This window comes from Plenodomus lingam, assembly GCF_022343315.1.
Source record: "Plenodomus lingam strain CAN1 chromosome Unknown contig_14, whole genome shotgun sequence".
NCBI lineage: Eukaryota > Fungi > Ascomycota > Dothideomycetes > Pleosporales > Leptosphaeriaceae > Plenodomus > Plenodomus lingam.
Genome location: NW_027093932.1, coordinates 552,945 through 572,891, shown reverse-complemented (window position 1 = coordinate 572,891; position 19,947 = coordinate 552,945). Strand labels below are relative to the sequence as shown.

The following is a 19,947-nucleotide window of genomic DNA, read 5'->3' as shown; positions in this document are numbered from 1 at the left end:
TTATACTCTTATCTTAGCTATATATTTTAAATATCTATATAGCGCAGCTTAGTAGTAATCCTTTTATTATTACCTACTACTAACCTAATAGTTTATTAATTATTATAATTAATTGTCTAGGTAGTATCTAAAGTAAGGTGTATTTTAGTTAAAAAATATTTTAACGCTATTACTTCTTTACTTACTTGCTTAAGCGTAAGGAGCTCTACCTTAGTAGTTAAAGTAGTAACAGTTACTTATTAAGCTACCTTCTAAATAATAGGTCCTCTAAAGAGCGTAATTAGGTATCTATATAATAATTGCTAAGTATTAATATTATTAGTAAATAACGCATTACTATATATTATAAGCTTATTAGGATCCCTATTCCTATATTAGATTAATTAGTATTAAGTTTAGTATAGATAGATAATTACTTAATTAACCGCATTAAAGTATTATTTAGATAGGTTAGTAAGGTATTAGGAGAGCTAGGAGGCTACATAGGTAATATTAGGGCGCACTATAATTAAGGTGTAAAGGATTAATCTAACACGCTCCTAATAGTCCTTAATCTCTTTTTTAGTAGCTTCTCCTATGCTCTTTTTAATATCTTTACTTAATAGTAGTGTAGCAGGGAATTTTCCTATCTCTACTAGATTAAATTTCTTTGTAATCTTATTAATATATTTATTATAAACAAGCGTTATTATCTATCTCTTTCTATCCTAGATTACTCTTACCCCTAGAAACTAGCTTACAGGTCCCTTTTCTTCTATAGTATATCTTTGCTTTAGAGCTTAGATAACTTTATAAGCTTAACTTGCATAGTTTTAGTAATAGAGCGATAGGATATTGTCTATATAGAATATTAACAAGATACTATAATCTCTATTAAAGAATAGGTATAGTTCCTCTTTAGAAGTAATAAGCTTATTTTCTTAGAGTGTAGTTAAGAGCTTATTATACTATAATAATAGTAAGTCTTTTAGTCTATATAGAGCTCGTTTAAGCTTAACGCACTTCCTAGGTATTTAATATCCTTTAGGTAGCTTATAGATAACTATAGGGTATTAATCCCTTAAGGCGTTAAGGAAAGCTCTAATAATGTTATATTAATATATCTTAAGGTTAAACTTAGCTCTAATAGCTATTATAGTCCTAAAGGTTTAAGCTGCTAGGGTAGCTGCGTAGGTTAAATAAATTAAGTTAGTAAGCTATAGATCTCCTCTTACTACTATCCTTGCTTTGCACTTAATTAGGTAACTATCCTAATTAAGCTTGTATGTAAACACCTATTTAAGTAGGAGTAGATGCTCTCCTTTAGTTAGCCTATTAATCTCCTCCTAGGTACTAGCTTTTAGCAGAGTATTAATTTCTTTATATACTACGTCTCTAAATTACTATCCTATTTAGTAGTTATAGAGATCCTTCTATTATTTTAGCTCTTTTTATAGAGCGTCCTAGTGCGTATTTCTTTTAGGGTTTTTAGGAGATTTACTCCCTATTGCTACTGCGATTATAGCGTAGATTATAGCGTTTAGTTTAGGATATACTAAAAGATTATATAAGGGATTTTTAATTAGATCTATATCTAATAGATCTATTACTATATATATCCCCGCACTTGTAGAGCCTCCTAGTAGTTTATTAGGGTCCTGTCCCTAAGCTTGCTTACTAACACGCGTTAGTGGTAGTCCTTTAACTTATAGTTTTCTACTTCTTCTAGGAGCTCTAGGTGCCGCTTGTAAGGGATCTACAGGAGATATAGAATCTAGTCCTAAAGCAGGTAGGTAGGAGCTCTACTTACCACCCCTATAAGAGCTAGATAGGGTGCCCTTACCTATCTCCGTGCTCTTATAGAGTGACCTACTAATAGCACTCTCCCCTCTAGGTCTTTCCTAGGAGCTACCTATTATAGCGTTAAAGTAAGTTAGATTACTACTATCTTAGGTAGCAAGACCCTAATCTATAACCTATATAGATCCTTTATTTCCTATACTAAAGTTTAGTTCTAGTGTTAGTTTAGGAGTTTAGAGCCCTATTAGCTTAGGGGACTTTATATAGATCCTTTGTGCTAAGCTAGCTATACTTAGTACCTATGCTAGAGGTGTCTGCTTAGGGGGTTGTGAATTACTAGGCTAGCTAGCCTAATTATCTACCTCCTCTAGCTCTACCCTACCCCCTAGCTCCTACGCTAGGTTTAGTCCTCCTTACTTACTAGACTCCTTATATTGCTCTACTATAATATAAAGCTAATTAAAGATATTAAGCTCTTTATATACTTCTCCTATATTATAGATCTTATCTTTGCTAATAACGTTAACTATCTTTTAAGCCTCTAACTATTAAAGCTACTCTAGATCTTTCTCTTTATAGAAAAGCTCCTTATTAAAGGTAACGTTCTATATTATAATAATCTAATTAAGTAAGGGGATCTATATCCTATATATATTAGATGCTCTATATCCTACTAGATATCTAATATAACCCTAAGGGTTTACCTTAAAAACCCTCTTGTGACGCCTGGCTGCTTAATCTCTATTAAGGGGGTAAGCTTAATAGCTATAGGCGTATATTCTGCTCTAATTAGGGCGGAGATTAGTAGTTACCTTCCTTATCTACTCTAGTTGCCACCACCTAAAGTATCTAGTAAACTAACAATCTAGCACTTTATTAGGTAATATTATATTGTAAGTATAGGATAGGCTTATATTATAGAGCTAAGTTACTACTTTAACAATTTTAGGCTAGAGCTTTGTTAGTAGGTTAGCACTAATCCTTATTTTAATTAATTTTGTTATAATCTCCTGCCCTACTCTTTCTACTCCTCTATTAGGTTTATAGGTATATACAGGTAAGCTCTTAATTTTAATACTATTATTAGCTGCCTAGATCTAAAAGCGAGATTTGCTACGCTAAGGGAGCGTTGCAACGTTGTTATCTTGTATAATCTTAACTATGCTAAGCTTATATTAGTTAAGTATTAAGCTCTTAAAATTTTTAAACACCTGTATAATCTTATTAAGGTTTTTAGCTTATAGTAGATAGGTATAAAGCTTTCCTAAGTAGTTGCACTTTAATACTAAGATCTATTACTTATAAGCTATACCTATTAGTATGTTAAATAGATCCTATAATACCTAGTAGTATAGACGTGGTAATCTTTCCCTTAGTTATCTTAATATAACCTGTTAGGCATGTGTAATAGCGCAGTGCTTGCATTTGCTCCTAGGAGTTCCTTTAATCCTAATATTTATTACTAACTTAACTAGAGCTTTAAGCGCCTTAGGTCCTAAATAGCCTAATTATTAGTGCTAAAGCTCCTTACTATTATATCTTAGGTAAGTTGTCTAGGATTATTAGGGTTATTTAGGCACTATACTTTAGATTATTTAATAAGGGGTAGAGGGCTTATATTCTAGGAAAGTTAAGTTAAACTTGCGCAGTAACTTAGCTAATACAACGCTCTTTCCTAATAATCTAAACTATAAGGTAGTATCTAGCCTAAGGAACTATACTCCTGCTTTAAGTAATTAAGCTTCTAATATAATATTTATATAAAAACCTTCTACTAACACTACGTTAGTAAGCACTAAATCTTCTGTTTTTAGACCTCTTAGTCTATTAAGAGTATTAGGGATTACTCTAGTCCCTCTGCCTAAGATTAGAAAAGCTTAAGTTCCTGCTTTAACTATCTTATATTTAACTAATCTAAACAAGCTTTCTTCTAGGTAGCTTATATTATTAACTAGGTGCACTACACCCCTATTGTTAAAGATAGTGCTCTTTAATAGAGCGTAAGCTTTAAAGTCTATAGTTAAATAGATCCTGTTTATTTTCTCCGCTATTAACATAGGGTTAATTAGTGCTACCTAGATACTGCCTAGATAGGTAATCGCGCTTGCCTTACTACTATAATCTTAATTAATAGGATAGGACTTAATTAGAGCTTTTCTTAACTCTTTGAATTTTTAATTCCTATTAATCTTTTTCTTAATCTCTAATTATTAAGTAGTAGTAAGCTTATTACCTGTATTAGTCTAAGCTTTAATAATATTTTTGTATTTAGGAGGTTTCTATAGATAAGATCTACTATATAGGTATAAAGACTCCTTCTTTGGTTAATTAGAAGGTAGAGCTCCTATTGTTGCAAACACTCTAGGTCCTTTAGAGCTTAATCTTATATTGTTTTCTTAGAGAAGTAATAAATAGATCTTAGTAACCTATAGGAGGTTATAAGTTAGCTCTCCTATTACTAACTTTTTAATAATCCTTTAAAATATAGTTTAACCCTAATCTAGTAAGATCCTAGTAGATAGAGCTTTAAGATAATCCTATACTACAAGCTATCCTTTAATATTAGGAATATTATATACCTTAGCTTACGTATATAGGATTATCTACTCCTTCTACTAGTAATTAGCGTCTTAGCTACTTATTTTTGCCTTAGTAAGATAAGCTTTATACTATAATCTTGCTAGTATTACAGCGCTTAAATCTATTAGCGCTAGGTTATTACAGAGCACTTAGATAAGTGCTTAGAGGGTTACTCTTCCTTAATTAATAAGCTCTATATAGGTAGGGGTAAGGATCCCTTAATCTACTATATTATTAACCTATATAAAAAGGTTTTAGATTACTAATAACTTTAATGCCTAATCTAATAAGTAGGCTTAGTACTAAGCTATTTAGAGTTTATACTACTTGCTTATTATATTAGATAGCGTAATATCTGTTAGCATGTTAGGCTTAATAGGTTTATTCTTAAAGTGGTTTTTAGTATCTAGAGCCTTAGGGTCTACCTCTACCTAGATCCCTTTAGTTAGGGCATGGTATCTAAATTAAATATACTAGGTAGGCTAGTTAGTTAATCTAGTAAGTAGGATATCCCCCTTTAGGATTTAGTTGCTTATAGTAGAAGAGTAATAAGTAAGCTTTTGCTTAAGAAATAGTATAACAAAAGAGTAAAGCTTACTAGCTTAGTGTCTAAGTTAAATAATACTCTTAAATAGATAGGATAATCTTTAATAAGGTAAAGCGCGAACCAGGCTTATAACTATAGAAATTTAGATTACTAAGGTTAGGAATAATTTAGGAGATAGATTATTAGATTATATCTACTACAATTGGACTTATATATATAGAGCTTTAGCTACCCTTACTAGAAGGTGAATAATTAGTAAACCTTCCTTACTAGAGCTCCTGCTTTTTATTAGGCACTTAGTAGTAAGCTAGCAGTTAAGTAGATAGTGGGTCGTACAGGGGTATTAATTGGGATTAATTGGATCAAGATGCTCCGTGATCTAGTTAATATCCCTCCTGCAACACTTAACTTATAAAGGAGCGTTACCTAAATTAAGTAATTACTAAGAAGAAGTAGGAGGAGAAAGCTACCTAAAAAGCTGCTACACGTAATAAGTAGAAAACTACTAAGTAACTAGAAAAGTAACTCTAAAATAATATTAAAATATCCTAAATAGGTAAGAGGCAAATCCTTAAGCCTCCTACTATTATACTAGCTAAGGTGGTTAATAAGGAGCTAGTAGAAGAGGATATAGTAGTGGAGGCAACTTTACAGCGTGGGCGCCTAATTAGACCCCCTAAAAAGCTGCTTATATAATCTAAAATATTTAATCTACTCTAATAGATCTAATAATCGCGACTCTAAGAAATCTCGTAATAATAGCTATTGTGGGTGGCGCAATATCCTTATTTAGTGGGTGGTGGATTTTGGTGTTGGTGGGCGCTCGGTGGGGGTGGGCGCTCGGTGGTGGATCACGTTACTGTTTTGAAGCCTGTCATCTTCCCCCATCCTCGAATGCTCAAACAATGGAGATTATCTGGCAACACAGACTCACTAATCCCGTATGAACGGGCTTGCTAGTGTCAAAATTTCTATTTGTAGTCTTGTAAAGAATGTCAAGATTATTAGTACCACTGCTGAAAAGTAGCAGTCTGTGCATTCTCTGGTTTTGTACCTACAGAGGAAGTAAATCGTAAGACATCCGATTTCGCGCTAATGTAACAGCAAATTACCCGTGCCGCAACTCTATTCTGACCAAAGGATACAATTTGCGCCTCCGTACGATTCCGCAAGACTCCCCCACGAACGGACTGCTAGCGTTAAAGGGTGGCACTGATTACATGGTGGTCCTTTACAAGACTAGACAGTCCGACGCTAGCAGTGTAGTCATGTTCGGGTCTTGTAATAGGCAAGTAGTTTCGTGTTCGATGGTCGAAGGTGCCTTCGTATCTACCGTACATAATCGCGTTCTATAATGATTAGTATAGGACTGCACTTTCGTGATCCGGAGTCAACTTTGACTCAGTGCACAGCACACAGACACAATGAATTAGACGGTTGCGCACTGAATGGTTATGATACACTAATGAGAATGCTCTTCTGAGAATGTGAACGGCGTCTTTCTCTGACAGCATACAGGCTATTCCAGTGCCGATGCACAAGTAAATTTCTTGTTCACAACAATTGAGAAACGAATGCAATAAGATCATCGGATGAGCGGATGACGATAGAGAAAGAAGCATTAAGAAATTCTGGGCATGCCGATCGTCTCATAAATTGATATATACCAGGATGCTATATGTCGGAATACAGGGACTTCGTTCCCCGTACTCACCTTCATATGACCCACGGGCCACAGCCTAGTTCTTTTGAGAAAAGCTGGTAGACATGCCTACAAATTCATCACAAAAGTAGCATGTGAAAATTTGACACTATCGATGTGCTGCTTGTCAGGGTGTGATGTTACATGGGTCTGAACTCTATATTTCGATACGATGCTGAATTTTCTCATTACCACCGACGCTAAGAAGGCGTTCTACATTCGGAGGAATTTGAGCCTCGTAGGTGACAAGCTCTCTCCGAATAGCTAGGCTAGAACCTTAAAAATTAGCCCACTCCATTTGGGTAGGTATGCCAGGCAACCATCGCATTAACTAAAAGCTTAGCATAAGAGCTATGGTATAGCCAAACGAGGTATCTTTATAAAAGCAGGATCCTGATTAGGCTATCACTTCGATCGATGAAATGATGATCGACATAAAAGTGATTTCTCCGCGAGCAGCGACTCTTGTCCGAGTACCGGTCACTCTATCCTCAACAGGGACTCCACGCATCAGGTGTTTGGAACGCTCATGTGACTCAACAATTTCTATTGTTAAAAGCGTCACTGTAAATGCGCGCGTTCCTTTCTTCGAATTCTCACACTAGCTGTACAGACGTCTACGCCATGGCTGTCAGATTATGGGCTGACCGAGAACGTGCATCGGCGGAATTCAAAGCACCGGAGGCTCAGAGCACCATCGGAGTGTTTGAAGCTTTGCTGGGAGCTGGTTTGGACCCAAAAGAAGCTGCTCGTAAAATTGTCCATATTTACGAACCCATCATACGAGCTGGAGGCAACGATTCGCGCATCGGAGAAATATGGGGCATCCTTTGCAGTGCAGTACGAACACTTGGTGACAGTAATGAGCTCAACGACAGGTTGGTACAGCTCATTGTAGCAATGAAGGACCTTCCCGCCCTCAAAGACGAGAATGGTCACGCTATCAAGCATGAGTGGGGTGGAAGGTATTGGATGGATTTACCAATGTGGGGTTTGACGTTCAGAGAATACGGAATTTGTGAGTCAAAACGTTTTTATCACATCTTTCAATTGGCTTGGCCCTGACTCGAAAATGAAAGTTCTCGAACCGGATGAGGATCTCGGAGAAGAGGAATGGCTCTCTCAAGCCACACCATTCCTGAATGCTACCTCGTTTGCTGCCAAACTGCTCAGCCAAGTCCCGGAAATGAAAGACATTTCATTCCATGCTGAGGTCTGCCTCAACGAAGCCTTGGAAGGTCCATACGAAACTCCCAGCCCCCAAGCTCGTGCATCCATGTATATAGCACCTGCTGCAACTTGGATTTTGCTTGCTGGTGAGAAGATATATGAGCTCTGTAAAGAGAACTACAAAAGAATTGATGGCGGCGTCAATAGAGATGGTTTTCTTTGGACGGGTACTGGTTTCAGCCTTCCACGGTGGAAATTCTGGAAGCAGAGGCTGTCCGAGATTTCTCAGGATACAACATTGGAGGAAACTTTGAGAACCCAAGCAAGAAACGCATCGACCGAGATGGAACGATTTGAAGTGTAGCTTGCCTCAAGATTGCTTTGTTGAGCTTTGTATCTATGCCCGAAAGCCTTGAGCTGTTTCATGTATACGCAGTTAGCATTATAGCATATCGCATGTTAATGTTGAAGTGACGTGATTTACTGAGACTACAATCTGCACAGACACTAGAAATAGACTGTGCGCTCAAATCTTGGTTCACATGCTGTCATCTCAAGCTATTATATGGTTGCTGACATAGTTGAAACGTGCACGAGTGAAGATCAGAAGCTCATGAGATGATGATCAAGTTGGTCCCAAATAAAACATTGTAGCGACGATCCACTACCACAATACGGAGCCTTCGGATCAGAATCTTGCATGATAGCTTGAATGAGAAGGGCCGGTTATTGAAGCAGGACGAAGTGCTCCCAGGGAAGGAGAGACGAGGCATGAAGACACCGTACATGGTGCAGTATCCGAGGATGAGGAGGGCCCAAATGCAGTGTGTAATGTGATCATATTGTTCTAGTCTAGGAGGACCTTTACTGCGTCTGAGCTTCTGGTGGTACATATGTTGAATATAAAAGGAAGGGGAACGTCCTCGACAGAATCCTCAGTCACTCGACAATCAAGTTCGAATAACCAGCCCTTCACTGTCTCAATTTCACAACTTCGCTACATACAGTTACCTGACACCCATCAAAATGCAATTCATCACTGCTCTCCAATTTCTTGCAGCTCTGACTGCGGTCAGCGCTGCCCCTTCTGCTCCACATAGTGAGGTCTCAAACGAACTCTCAAAGAGGGCTGACATCTTTGATATGGACTGTGGAGGTAAGTATCTTCTCAGGACATTCAATTCAAGAATTGGAATCCTGACATACTATGTCTCTGAACATTGCATATTGCGATTTCTAACGGTACACACTAGGTGAGACCTTCGACATCCAGGACATCAGGTCAACCTTTAACCAATTTGTATCGGTTGCAAACTTACCCAACAACCAAAAACGTAAGCCATGGTGAAAGATAGTCTTGACTGTATACTTGGAGACTAATCCACACGCACAGCGGCAGCCGGAACTCGAGTGTACCCCCAGCAGTATGGCAACAACAAGGGCATTCCTAGTGACCCAGAAGTTGTTGCTGCTCTGGACGCTATTCCAGGTTGTAAAACTGGGCAGTCCGGTTTCAAGTATTTCGAATATCCCCTTGCCAACCCTGTTTGGACCGGAGGTCCTCAAACCAGTCAGGGCCCGCACCGCATCATTTCCATTGCCCAGAATGTTGGTCCGGGTGGCTCCAGGACTTATACTTACTGCACCGCCATCACTCACCGAGGGGGCAATGGTATGGGTGACGGCAGCTTCCGGGCTTGCAAACAGGTGTAGGCAGAGCGAAGTATTGGACTTGCGACTGTGATTGCACGTCATGTACATATGTATGAAGGCAAAACCAGGAAATTCGCAGTTTTTGTCCTTAACTCATGTAACAGTTCGCATAGTCATAGCTGGAGCGCACTGTTTAACTATGGTATTCACTTCTCACTACATGGCATTACATTGCAGGTGCTTTACAAACGTGGCTGTTTTAGACAATTGAGTCATTACCAAGTCACGCATTAAACACAGAATTGGCATTGTTTGCGTACTTCGTAGTCATCTGTAAAAGCAAAGCTGCCAGGTTTAGTAAAACATCTTGATCGTAGCCATATCTCATGTCTACCAGGATTTATGCAACTTTTTGCAGCGTCTTGCATTGAGTTTACATTGAATAAAGATAGTTCGGGTTGGATAGCTGCGTCACGTGCATGCCACAGGTAATTCACCGAATACGAACAGAACCAACGCTCCCTCGACTCGCGCAAGTCAACTACTTCACGCTACTTCGAGATCGTGGTGCATTCTCGCTCTAACATAGGATTCGGCAATTCATAACGTGTTTCTATCCCTCATGTTAGGCGTGACATTTGCCCGCCAACTGCCTTCTCTATTTTACTAAGTATGATTGAACCCAAAAGAGTACCATTTTTCTTGACTCTTGATATATCGAATGTGATACTGGAGCTAATAAGCATGTAATGTGACATCCTTATCATGACATCGTATCCCTATTGGGAAATTCGGGAATATTGTACAAATACAACAGTTGATGAAGATCGTGTTTGTGCAGTAGGGACCCCGGCCTAAATTAGGAAGCTTGGGGGGATGCGTGTGGGGTTGGATGTACGACAGAGAGACAAAGCCAGGGCAAATGATATTCGTCCGGGTCACAATAAGCTAAATGACCGGGTCACAAGCCTACTATACCTATATCAGCGCTTGGCGTATACTTAGCATGTATTACACTAGGGAATAAGGTTTTCTTTAAATATATCTATAGGACCCTTACCCTATCCCTAACGGGAAACGTTATTCGTCCGGGTCGCAATAAGAAAAGTGTCCTGGTCATAAGCCTTACCTTACCCGAATTGGTTAACATCCTGCAGCTAGTAAATTAGTACTGCAGGGGATGCCGCTGGATGGCCCGCGACTAGTATTAATAGTATTAGTGTATAGTATTAGTGGATATTAGGTTATCTATACCTAGTTACGTGTTATTGCAGAGTTTTTACCTGCGGCAACTAGGTAATAGCTGTAACCTAATATCCTGTATTAACTAAAATCTATTAAAACACACCTAATTATTGTACTTTTTATCTTGCAGAAATATTGCTTACTTAATCTATATTGCTTACTTAATCTATATTGCTAACTAACTTAGATAACTCTTAGGTGTCCTCTAAGGCTTTATAGAGTATAAGGTTATTACAGAGCCCTATACTAGTGGTATTATAAATATACTAAGTTATAGCAAGTTAATCCTTTTCCTTTACTATAGTAATACTACTAATACTATACATTAATACTATTGATACTGGTCGCGGGCCATCTAGCGGCATCCCCTGCAGTACTAATTTACTAGCTGCAGGATGTTAACCGATTCGGGTAAGGTAAGGCTTATGACCAGGACACTTTTCTTATTGCGACCCGGACGAATAACACTTGCCTATCCCTAACCCTAACTAACCTAACCCTACCTACTAGTACACCCTTACTCTAACTAACTCTAACCCTAGCTGTATAAATTACGCCAAGCGCTGATATAGGTTAAGCAGGCTTGTGACCCGGACATTTAGGTTGTTATAACCCGGACGAATATCATTTACCCAAAGCCAGTGCTCATACCGGTATAGCCAAAAAAAAAGCTAGTTCTAGAATCTAGCCTATCTGCGGTGATTCACCGAATCTGTGCCGAGAGTCAAATATGGAATGAAGTCACCGCAATATATGTATCCTACATGCAAACTGTGGTTGACTACATAAAGGCACACATATACAGAATGTGAGCTATTCTACTCACATATAATCTATACAGATGATTTATACGTTCCTTTGTAGGTTGTTTGGTGCAGTGGGAGTTCACGTCGTGGCCGGAAATTGTGGATCTAAAATGTGAGTAAGCTTACAGTACATATTCTTACGTACGTAGGACCCACCAACCGATCGTTCCGAGGGAAGTGCTAAATGTCCTCGTCATAGCAGTCAGTCTTGCAGTATCCGACGGTGAGGAGGGCCCAAATGCAGTGTGTAATGTGATCATATTGTTCTAGTCTAGCAGTATGGGAGCTATCTATGGGCAGGCACCGCCAAGAGGCTAGAGCCACACGTGACCCAGGCATTCATGACACAGCAAGTCTTTTCCCTTCCTATTGAGGTATGGATAGGGTATTATTAGCTTAGCAGTATACAGATGTAATATATCCTACTAAGCACTTATTAGAAGAGGGAAGTATGGCGTTTCGGTATTCTTTATCCCTTGAATGTGTTGCTAATTCTCCTCTAGATAGTAAAATCTAGCTACTAAGTGGCAGTCTACCAACCAGTACTATTACGTTAATCAAAAATCGCCTTAGATTATCACGCCTATTAGCATTCAATATGATATAAGTCTCGTATAAGTCGCGCTTGCACTACACTTTGAACCCTATGCATCTGCGCTTACTTGTGGTTTTAGCTTTAAATACATAGTTCCAAGTACTAATTCACTGAGCAGCTAAAGTATCCAGCGCTATACATGAGTTCATGGTCCTAGCGAGGACCAGTAGTCTATTGTGGTGAAGACAATTAGTAACTCCCTCGTTCTGAGTGTCGTACCAACTGTCAACAACATTGCTACCCCATTATTAGCATGGATCTTGTAACGAGTGCAACCCTCGTTCTATCTCAAGACTATTATAGCTAAGATAGACAGGCAACGCTAATACTGCCCTAAATTAGTTCTAAGACCCCTCTACCTCTAGGTATAAAAGGAGCCTTATATTTATACATAGATAGACAAGTTCTTCTTATCCTTTTATATAAAAACTATAGGTATAGGAATTAATGTATTTAATCTCTATATAGACGCGGACTCCTATAGACCTTTAAGTCGTATTAGACCCCGTTTAGATATTTCCACCTACCTGTGTTGTTATAGATCTAAGACCCTGTTTGCCGGAGAAGGCACTAGCCAATTCAACTACCCCTGGTAGGTACCATATATCAGACTACACTATAAAACATTGAAACGCTACCCTTAGAGAAGTTTATGTTGTCACGGATCAGTCACGAGCAATCACTAAATAACATCGCAATGAACCCTACGTCCTCATTGCGTAGAATTGGATGTAGTCTTCTGGCTCGATGTCATCATCGCTATAAGATGAGGTATCGGTACGTACATCTCTTCGTCTGTAAGGCGCGGGAGGACAGCCTTCTCGAAATTAATGCACTTCAGAAGATGAGGATGTTAGAACGATCAGATACGTAGCGTGTGTTGTGAAGTCCACTATCGTCGTGCTCACTATTAGTGCCTGACTCTTTTCTAGCAAGCAAGTCCGACTAATCTTGTTCGATGCAACGATGAACTGGATGCTCTAGCCTTTCCAATATTTTGCCCACATGGTGGGTCTTGAATATTGATTCGAATGCTTGTTCTTTCTGTAGGTAATAGATTTGATACCAATGATAAAATACATATTGTTTTCTGGTGCCGACAATACACAAATTCCTTTTCCAAGTTTGCACGTTATTCATAGGTCAATCATACAGTCTGAAGACCAATTCTTTGGCGGTCCAACTTTCCCTAGCCATGAGGCATTGCAATATATTTCTAAATGAAAATGAAAATGTTCGCTTGCTCGTCTTCTCTCATCGCGTGAACACATACCTTCCGACACAAACCTCTAGACGCATTGCCATATGTAGGTGCATTTTCCCCCCTCAACTGAGCATGCGGTCCTCCCACCGGGCGTGTCATCAGCAAAGAAGCCGGCTCCGCCTTTGCATGCTTGCTCTCTCACGTTGACAGTGTTGGTATCTATGTTGCAGTAGCCCTCTTGACACATGCCGCCAACCATCTATGGCATCGTCGAGGCAATAGCCGAGGGGGCGAGAAAGGCGATAAGAGCAAGGAAACACATTGTTAAAGGAAGGTACTGGTGAAGTTGTGTGCGTAGGTAGTGTAGTGTATTGTGAAATGTTGATGTGGTAGAGCGCAAAGATGGCGACGTGAAGAGATAAGTAGAGGTGTAAGTACTGCAGCAAGGATGGAATATATATGAGCAATAACAGAAACCAAACACAGGCTACATCCAGACCATTTCCATGCTAACAAAAATTTGTTATGCACTGTTCAGTACTGTATAAACCCTCGAGACGCTGGTCTCATCTACTCCTAGGGCGACTAAAGCGACTTGTTGAGAGAAGCGACTGTTTCTTTTCCACTGTAAATGACTAAATTACTCCAGACGCTTAGACTGTAGCGAGAACAAGACCTTGCAAGCAGATCAGAGGTTATGTTGATCTGTAATTAGATGGTTGTGCTATTCATATCCACAAACAAAGCCATATCCACGCATGAATACAAAGCGGTAGTTCAAGTTCACATACTAGGTAGTAGATCTTATCATGTTCCAAGTCATACCGATTGAGACGCTCTTGCAATGATCACAATAGTGTCCTGCACCTGTGATAAAATCCCCCGATGCAGGATCAGGGGAGAAAATCTCCGCTGTGTTTTACATAGACTATCGGAACAATCAGTACAATCAATATTTCCCACAAGATCGACTGCAGCATTGCGGTACCGTTTTAGTCATCATGAATCAGTGTTATAGGGCCCGATACATTAATGTTTGAATCCTCCTGTGTCAGTTTAACTACTTAGGTTAGACAGGCCCCGTCTGCCCCTCTCTGCCAAGTGCTCAGACTACAACTACCCACCATTACGTACCTCTGCCAAGTGATCCTTTAACTGCGCTTTATTATACATAGGCAGGTACTGTAGTTTTCTACTTATGCCTTAATTTATACTACAATGCCAGGAAGCCAGTCCACAAAATAAGTCGAGAGATTTTGTCGAATCCTGATTAGAAAAACTGGGGCTTCAACTAATGCTAACCAATCAAGACGAAGTATTTCCATCCACTTGTTACAAAACAGATCCACTCAGAATTCCAATTCCAAGAGCCTTTACTTTAGTTGATGAGAAAATGAATGATAGCTTCTCATAACCCGTTTCCGTTATCCGCAACCCATAGGTAGACCTCCTGAAAAGGCAAAAATTACCGTATTCATCATCGCCATAGTGACTTCGATTTCCTTGCGCAAAGCTTTAGTCTTAGACGATGTGTATCATTTTGCTGGAAACACATCAAAAGACCACAGTATTAATGCAAAGTAACAGCTCCAAGTCTACAGACTATACATAACCTAGATCGCTCCAAACTAAATCAGGAGAAAGTATTTCGTCATTCTTCCACTCCCCAATGAACAGAATCGAGCTGACCGAATACCCAAACTTCAACCCCCACAATTTGTTTGCTAAAGTGTCTTTCTTCCTGCGTCCATGATACATCGAACTCCGCCCCTCTCCCCGAAAAACAGCCCGTGGTGCGATAACTCCCAACCCCAATCCCCCAATCCTCCAAGACAAAACCAGCTCTACAACACTAATCAATATAAGACATCAATCACATCACATGCCATACCAATATGCCAGGACATGTAATCCAATAATCTTCACTGCTTGAAAAGATGAGATGGCCAAGGTGAGATACACCGCATATCCCCCCATCTCAACCAAACAACCCCTCCACCAACTGAGTAACAGCATCGTACACCTCCCCCTCCTCACACCCCGTCGCCCTCCCCACAATCACCGGAATCTGTTCCTTCCTGACCCCCCACGCCCCCAAATCCCTATGCAACCCCAAATCCCTCACAAGCTGCAACACCCTGTCCCCCACTCTCTCCGCATCTCTCTGCACATCGCCACTCTCCACTTCTCCCAGAACCGGTAGTAGGCGTACAATCTGTTCCGCCGCTGCCGGCTCCCTCGCCTTCAACTTGACAACATGCCCCAGAGTAAGACAGCTCGTCATACCATGGGGAATCCCATACGGCGACCCCAGCGCATACCCCAACGCATGAGAGAGACCCAGTCCGCCTTGAACATTCGTGCCCCAGAACCCGAGAGACGCAAACGCAGCAAGCTGCAACGCCGTCACCGTATCCTCGCCCCGATCCCCGTTTCTAAACTTTTGCAGCTGGGAAAACAAGGTCCCTGCAGACTGTAAACACAGCCATTTGGTCGGCATTTCCGCCGCCGTAGGGTAGTACAGCAATTCGAGCGCGTGGTCTAGCGCGCGCAGGCCCGTGGAGAGAAGGAGTGGCTCGGGCGTGTGCAGGGCGAAACTGGCGTCGTATAGGACAACGTGGGGTACGAGCTCTTTCGCTCTGAGACCAGTTTTTATGCCGGTGGCAGAGGTGTAGCCGGCGATCATGGTGCATTCGCCGGCGGAGAGGGTGGTAGGGATGGTGATGTGGAAAAGCCAGTTCCCAGTTTGGGAGTGCAGGCGGTGGGATATGGCTTTTGCGCTGTCGATGGGACTCCCCCCGCCGATGCTGATGATGGTGTCAATATTGCTGGCCTGTTGAATGTGGGTGGTGGCGGCGTCCAGGTCGGCGATGGGAGCGTGTTGGCCGATTTTGGAAAAGGTGCCTGCGTGCTTGCTTCCGAGCAAGGTTTCGACGTTCCTGATCAGGGGTGTTTTGGTGGCGAGGGAGGATCCGGTGATGATGAATGCTTTGCTGTTTTCGGTGGGTAGGCACTCGAGTAGATGTCTCTGGACGGATCCAGAACCATAGTGTAATTTCTGGAGCTGAGTGGGTTGCCAGAGGCCGGCAAGGGGTTGGTATGTTGACTCTGACATGCTCGACTTGGAGGATTACAAGCAATAATCTTGGTTCTATCTGGATACTCTGCGGGTTGTAACAGTACAGCTACTTGTCGAGTCGCAAGACCTGGTGGAAGTGGATCGTCCGGTGGCGTGACGGTGGGGAAGGCTACTTTGCAATGCCAATGTACGAGACGATATTACCGCCGGAATTTTTTAGGGAAAATCTGAGGGAACTCATGGCAATGGGAAGATTTTGTGCTTGGCCTTGATTGATGAAACGACCATTTTCGGCGTGGTGACGTAGGGCTTGGCGCCCCAGAGGGGGTGAAGTACCGAGGCCCAGACTGAACAGCACAAGTTGTGGTATTGTATCTAGGCTATTCATTACTTTTACTTTAGAGCCCTGAGCACTGCCGGCGATCAAGTATCTCAGCATCCCTGTAGACAGCCAACAAGAGAGTAATACAGTAGTAGGATCGTCTCATACGAACGAGGGACCTCTTGGCACAGGACTTACGAAGCATACCCTCGCAATTGACAATCACAGTGTGAGGCAGGACTTGAATTTGACTTGGTTCATTGAAGAGCGGAGAAGTAACGTCAGATTACCATCTCGCGCCTCTGTACTATATTACATTTCATTCGCAACATTTGCGATTACAATCCTCTGCGATATTCTCCTTCAGGATATCCAGTTCGAGTTTTTCGTCACTCCGACATGATTCCCAAGATCGAACCACGGATCCTAAAACATACACTAGCGAGGAGAAGAGAAAGCCATCAGACAAGGAAAGTATGATACATAGATGCTCATACACATAAGGGGACATGTACAAGTCTAGACGACCCAACCCAGACCATTTCGTGACCAGATGCAAGACGCCTGCTTTTTTTGCCGTAAAAATGAACTGAACAATGGAAGATAAACTGGAGCAAGACGATGAAAGCATTCAAGGCTTCTTCTCGCCCTCGCCCTCAGGCTGCTGTGGCTGCTCGCTCTGGTTCTGGCTCTCAGAGCGGGCCTTGTGCATCTGGTCAAACAGGCTCAGGGAAGCGTTCTGGAGCTCGTCGGTCTTCTCCTTGATCTCAGCGGCGGTGGCGCCGCCCTCGCCAGATTGGCTCTGGGAGATGAACTCGCGCATGGACGCAATCTTCTCCTTGATCTTCTCGGCCTCGGTCTTGTCGAGGCGGTCCTCAAACTCCTTGAGGGCTTTCTCAGTGTCGTTCACGACGCTGTCAGCGCGGTTGGCAGCCTCAATAGCGTTCTTGCGCTCCTTGTCCTGCTCAGCATACTGCTCAGAGTCACGAACCATGTTCTCAATCTCAGCCTCGGACAGACCGGATCCAGAGGCAATGGTGATGGACTGATCCTTGTTGGTGGACTTGTCCTTGGCGTGGACGTGAACAATGGAGTCGGCATCAATGTCGAAGGTGACCTCAATCTGGGGCACACCGCGGTGGGCAGGGGGGATACCGACGAGCTGGAAGTTTCCGAGGAGCTTGTTGTCACGGACAAGCTCACGCTCACCCTGGTAGACCTTGATTTCCACGGCGCTCTGGAAGTCGGCCGCGGTGGAGAAGACTTGAGACTTCTTGGTGGGGATCGTGGTGTTGCGGTTGATCAAACGCGTGAAGACACCACCGAGCGTCTCGATACCGAGCGAAAGAGGCGTGACATCGAGGAGGAGAAGGTCAGTGACTTCACCAGCAAGGACGGCACCCTGGATAGCAGCACCAATCGCGACGGCTTCATCGGGGTTGACAGACTTGGCAGGGTCGCGGCCAAAGATGCTCTTGACCGACTCGGACACCTTGGGCATACGCGTCATACCACCAACCAGGATAACCTCGGAAATGTCCTTGGCCTGCAGGTTGGCGTCCTTGAGCGCCTTGCGGACGGGCTCGACGGTCCTGCTGATGAGCGGGTCCATCATCTTCTCGAGCTGCGCGCGCGTAAGCTTGGTGTTGATGTGCTTGGGACCGGACGCGTCGGCAGTGATGAAGGGCAGGTTGATGTCCGTCTGCGATGACGAGGAAAGCTCAATCTTGGCCTTCTCCGCAGCCTCACGGATGCGCTGAATGGCCATGCGGTCGCTGTTCAGATCAATTCCTTGCTCCTTCTTGAACTGCTGCACCAGGTGGCGAACAAGAGTAATATCGAAATCTTCGCCGCCAAGGTGTGTGTCACCGTTGGTTGATTTGACCTCGAAGACACCCGACTGGATCTCAAGGATGGAGATATCGAAGGTACCGCCACCAAGATCGTAGACGGCGACGACGTTGTCGGTGGCCTTGTCGAGACCGTAGGCGAGGGCGGCAGCGGTGGGCTCGTTGACGACACGAAGGACATTGAGGCCGGCAATTTGACCAGCGTCCTTGGTGGCCTGACGCTGGGAGTCGTTGAAGTAAGCGGGGACGGTGACGACGGCATTCTTGACGGTCTTGCCCATGTAGGACTCGGCCGTTTCCTTCATCTTTCCGAGCACGAAGCCACCAACCTGAGAGGGCGAGTACTTTTGGCCCTGAGCCTCGAGCCATGCGTCGCCGTTGCTGTGCTGGACAATCTTGTAGGGAACTTGCTGAATGTCCTTTTGGACTTCGCTATCGGTGAATTTTCGGCCGATGAGACGCTTGGTAGCGAAAAGAGTGTTCTCGGGGTTGACGACGGCCTGGCGCTTGGCGGCAATACCAACGAGACGCTCGCCTTCCTTTGTGAAGCCAACGACGGACGGTGTTGTGCGACCACCTGGATACAAGTGAGCATAATGGCCAATGGACAGACTCTAATGGCGGAAATTCTTACCTTCGGAGTTCTCAATGATGCGAGGGACCTTGCCCTCCATGACAGCAACGGCCGAGTTGGTCGTTCCCAAATCGATACCAATGACCGAGCCCTTGACCTTCTCCTCGCCGCCCTCGGCATATCCACGCGCAAAGGCGGGAGCCCTGAAGGCGGGGGTGCGACGCGCCGCCGAAGCTGCGCGAGGCAAAAACTGGCATTGAGGTCAGAAGCTACTTCAAATGTGCGTTCACGTAGTCTGGATTCTGGCTTACAGTCCGTGATAATCTCGAGGACAGCATTGTGATATGTGAGAGAGACGCTGCAATGGGGGGTTCGGAGATGCAGGCGACAGGGCGATTATTAGGAAGGGTAATGGAATGGATGGGTGGGATGGGTGGATTGGTTATATGATGATGATGATGAGGTAGACGAGGTAGACGACGCTCGGACGCGCGGGCGATGAAATTTCTCGGAGAAGCTTCTAGCTCGATTTGGTCCCCATCGGGTGTCGTCCGTGCTCAACCACAAAGCACATGATCATTGACAACGACAACTAGGTACATGTACGGATCCATCATAAGAGGAGAAGAAGGTACAGTTTTTGTTGCTCAGTTTCAATTACAGGAAGGGGGTTCAAGGTTGAAGTTGGTTGAGAATACTCTGCATAGTGAACACACCAGTAGACAGCAGGTGAGACAGCAGGTACCGGTAAGATTGGCCACGCTGTATCGATAGAGCACATGCCGGCAATCCACTGGCAGTCCAATGCGCCTCATCGATCTTAGTACTCGACATCACATCA

At 42.8% G+C, this 19,947-nt stretch overlaps 4 protein-coding genes across 4 annotated transcripts; 2 read left to right on the top strand and 2 right to left on the bottom strand.

Moving 5' to 3' along the window:
- Positions 1 to 7,232: 7,232 nt before the first annotated feature.
- IAQ61_002273 (uncharacterized protein) lies at positions 7,233 to 8,142 on the top strand (the record flags this gene model as incomplete). The annotated part of the gene is made up of 2 exons (XM_066095473.1): positions 7,233 to 7,490; positions 7,615 to 8,142. 2 exons carry the CDS (start codon positions 7,233 to 7,235, stop codon positions 8,140 to 8,142), a joined length of 786 nt encoding a protein of 261 aa, XP_065954309.1.
- A 662-nt stretch (positions 8,143 to 8,804) lies between these two features.
- Positions 8,805 to 9,491, top strand: IAQ61_002272 (uncharacterized protein; the record flags this gene model as incomplete). The annotated part of the gene is made up of 3 exons (XM_003834107.1): positions 8,805 to 8,934; positions 9,032 to 9,112; positions 9,172 to 9,491. 3 exons carry the CDS (start codon positions 8,805 to 8,807, stop codon positions 9,489 to 9,491), a joined length of 531 nt encoding a protein of 176 aa, XP_003834155.1.
- A 5,768-nt stretch (positions 9,492 to 15,259) lies between these two features.
- On the bottom strand, positions 15,260 to 16,396 carry IAQ61_002271 (uncharacterized protein; the record flags this gene model as incomplete). The annotated part of the gene is made up of 1 exon (XM_003834104.1): positions 15,260 to 16,396. One exon carries the CDS (start codon positions 16,394 to 16,396, stop codon positions 15,260 to 15,262), a length of 1,137 nt encoding a protein of 378 aa, XP_003834152.1.
- Positions 16,397 to 16,921: 525 nt separating this feature from the next.
- Positions 16,922 to 19,764, bottom strand: IAQ61_002270 (uncharacterized protein). The gene is made up of 3 exons (XM_003834103.2): positions 19,418 to 19,764; positions 19,167 to 19,356; positions 16,922 to 19,109 (listed from the first exon to the last, which is right to left on the bottom strand). The coding sequence occupies exons 1-3, from the start codon at positions 19,442 to 19,444 to the stop codon at positions 17,314 to 17,316; spliced, it is 2,013 nt and encodes a 670-aa protein (XP_003834151.1). The 5' UTR covers positions 19,445 to 19,764; the 3' UTR covers positions 16,922 to 17,313.
- Positions 19,765 to 19,947: the final 183 nt, after the last annotated feature.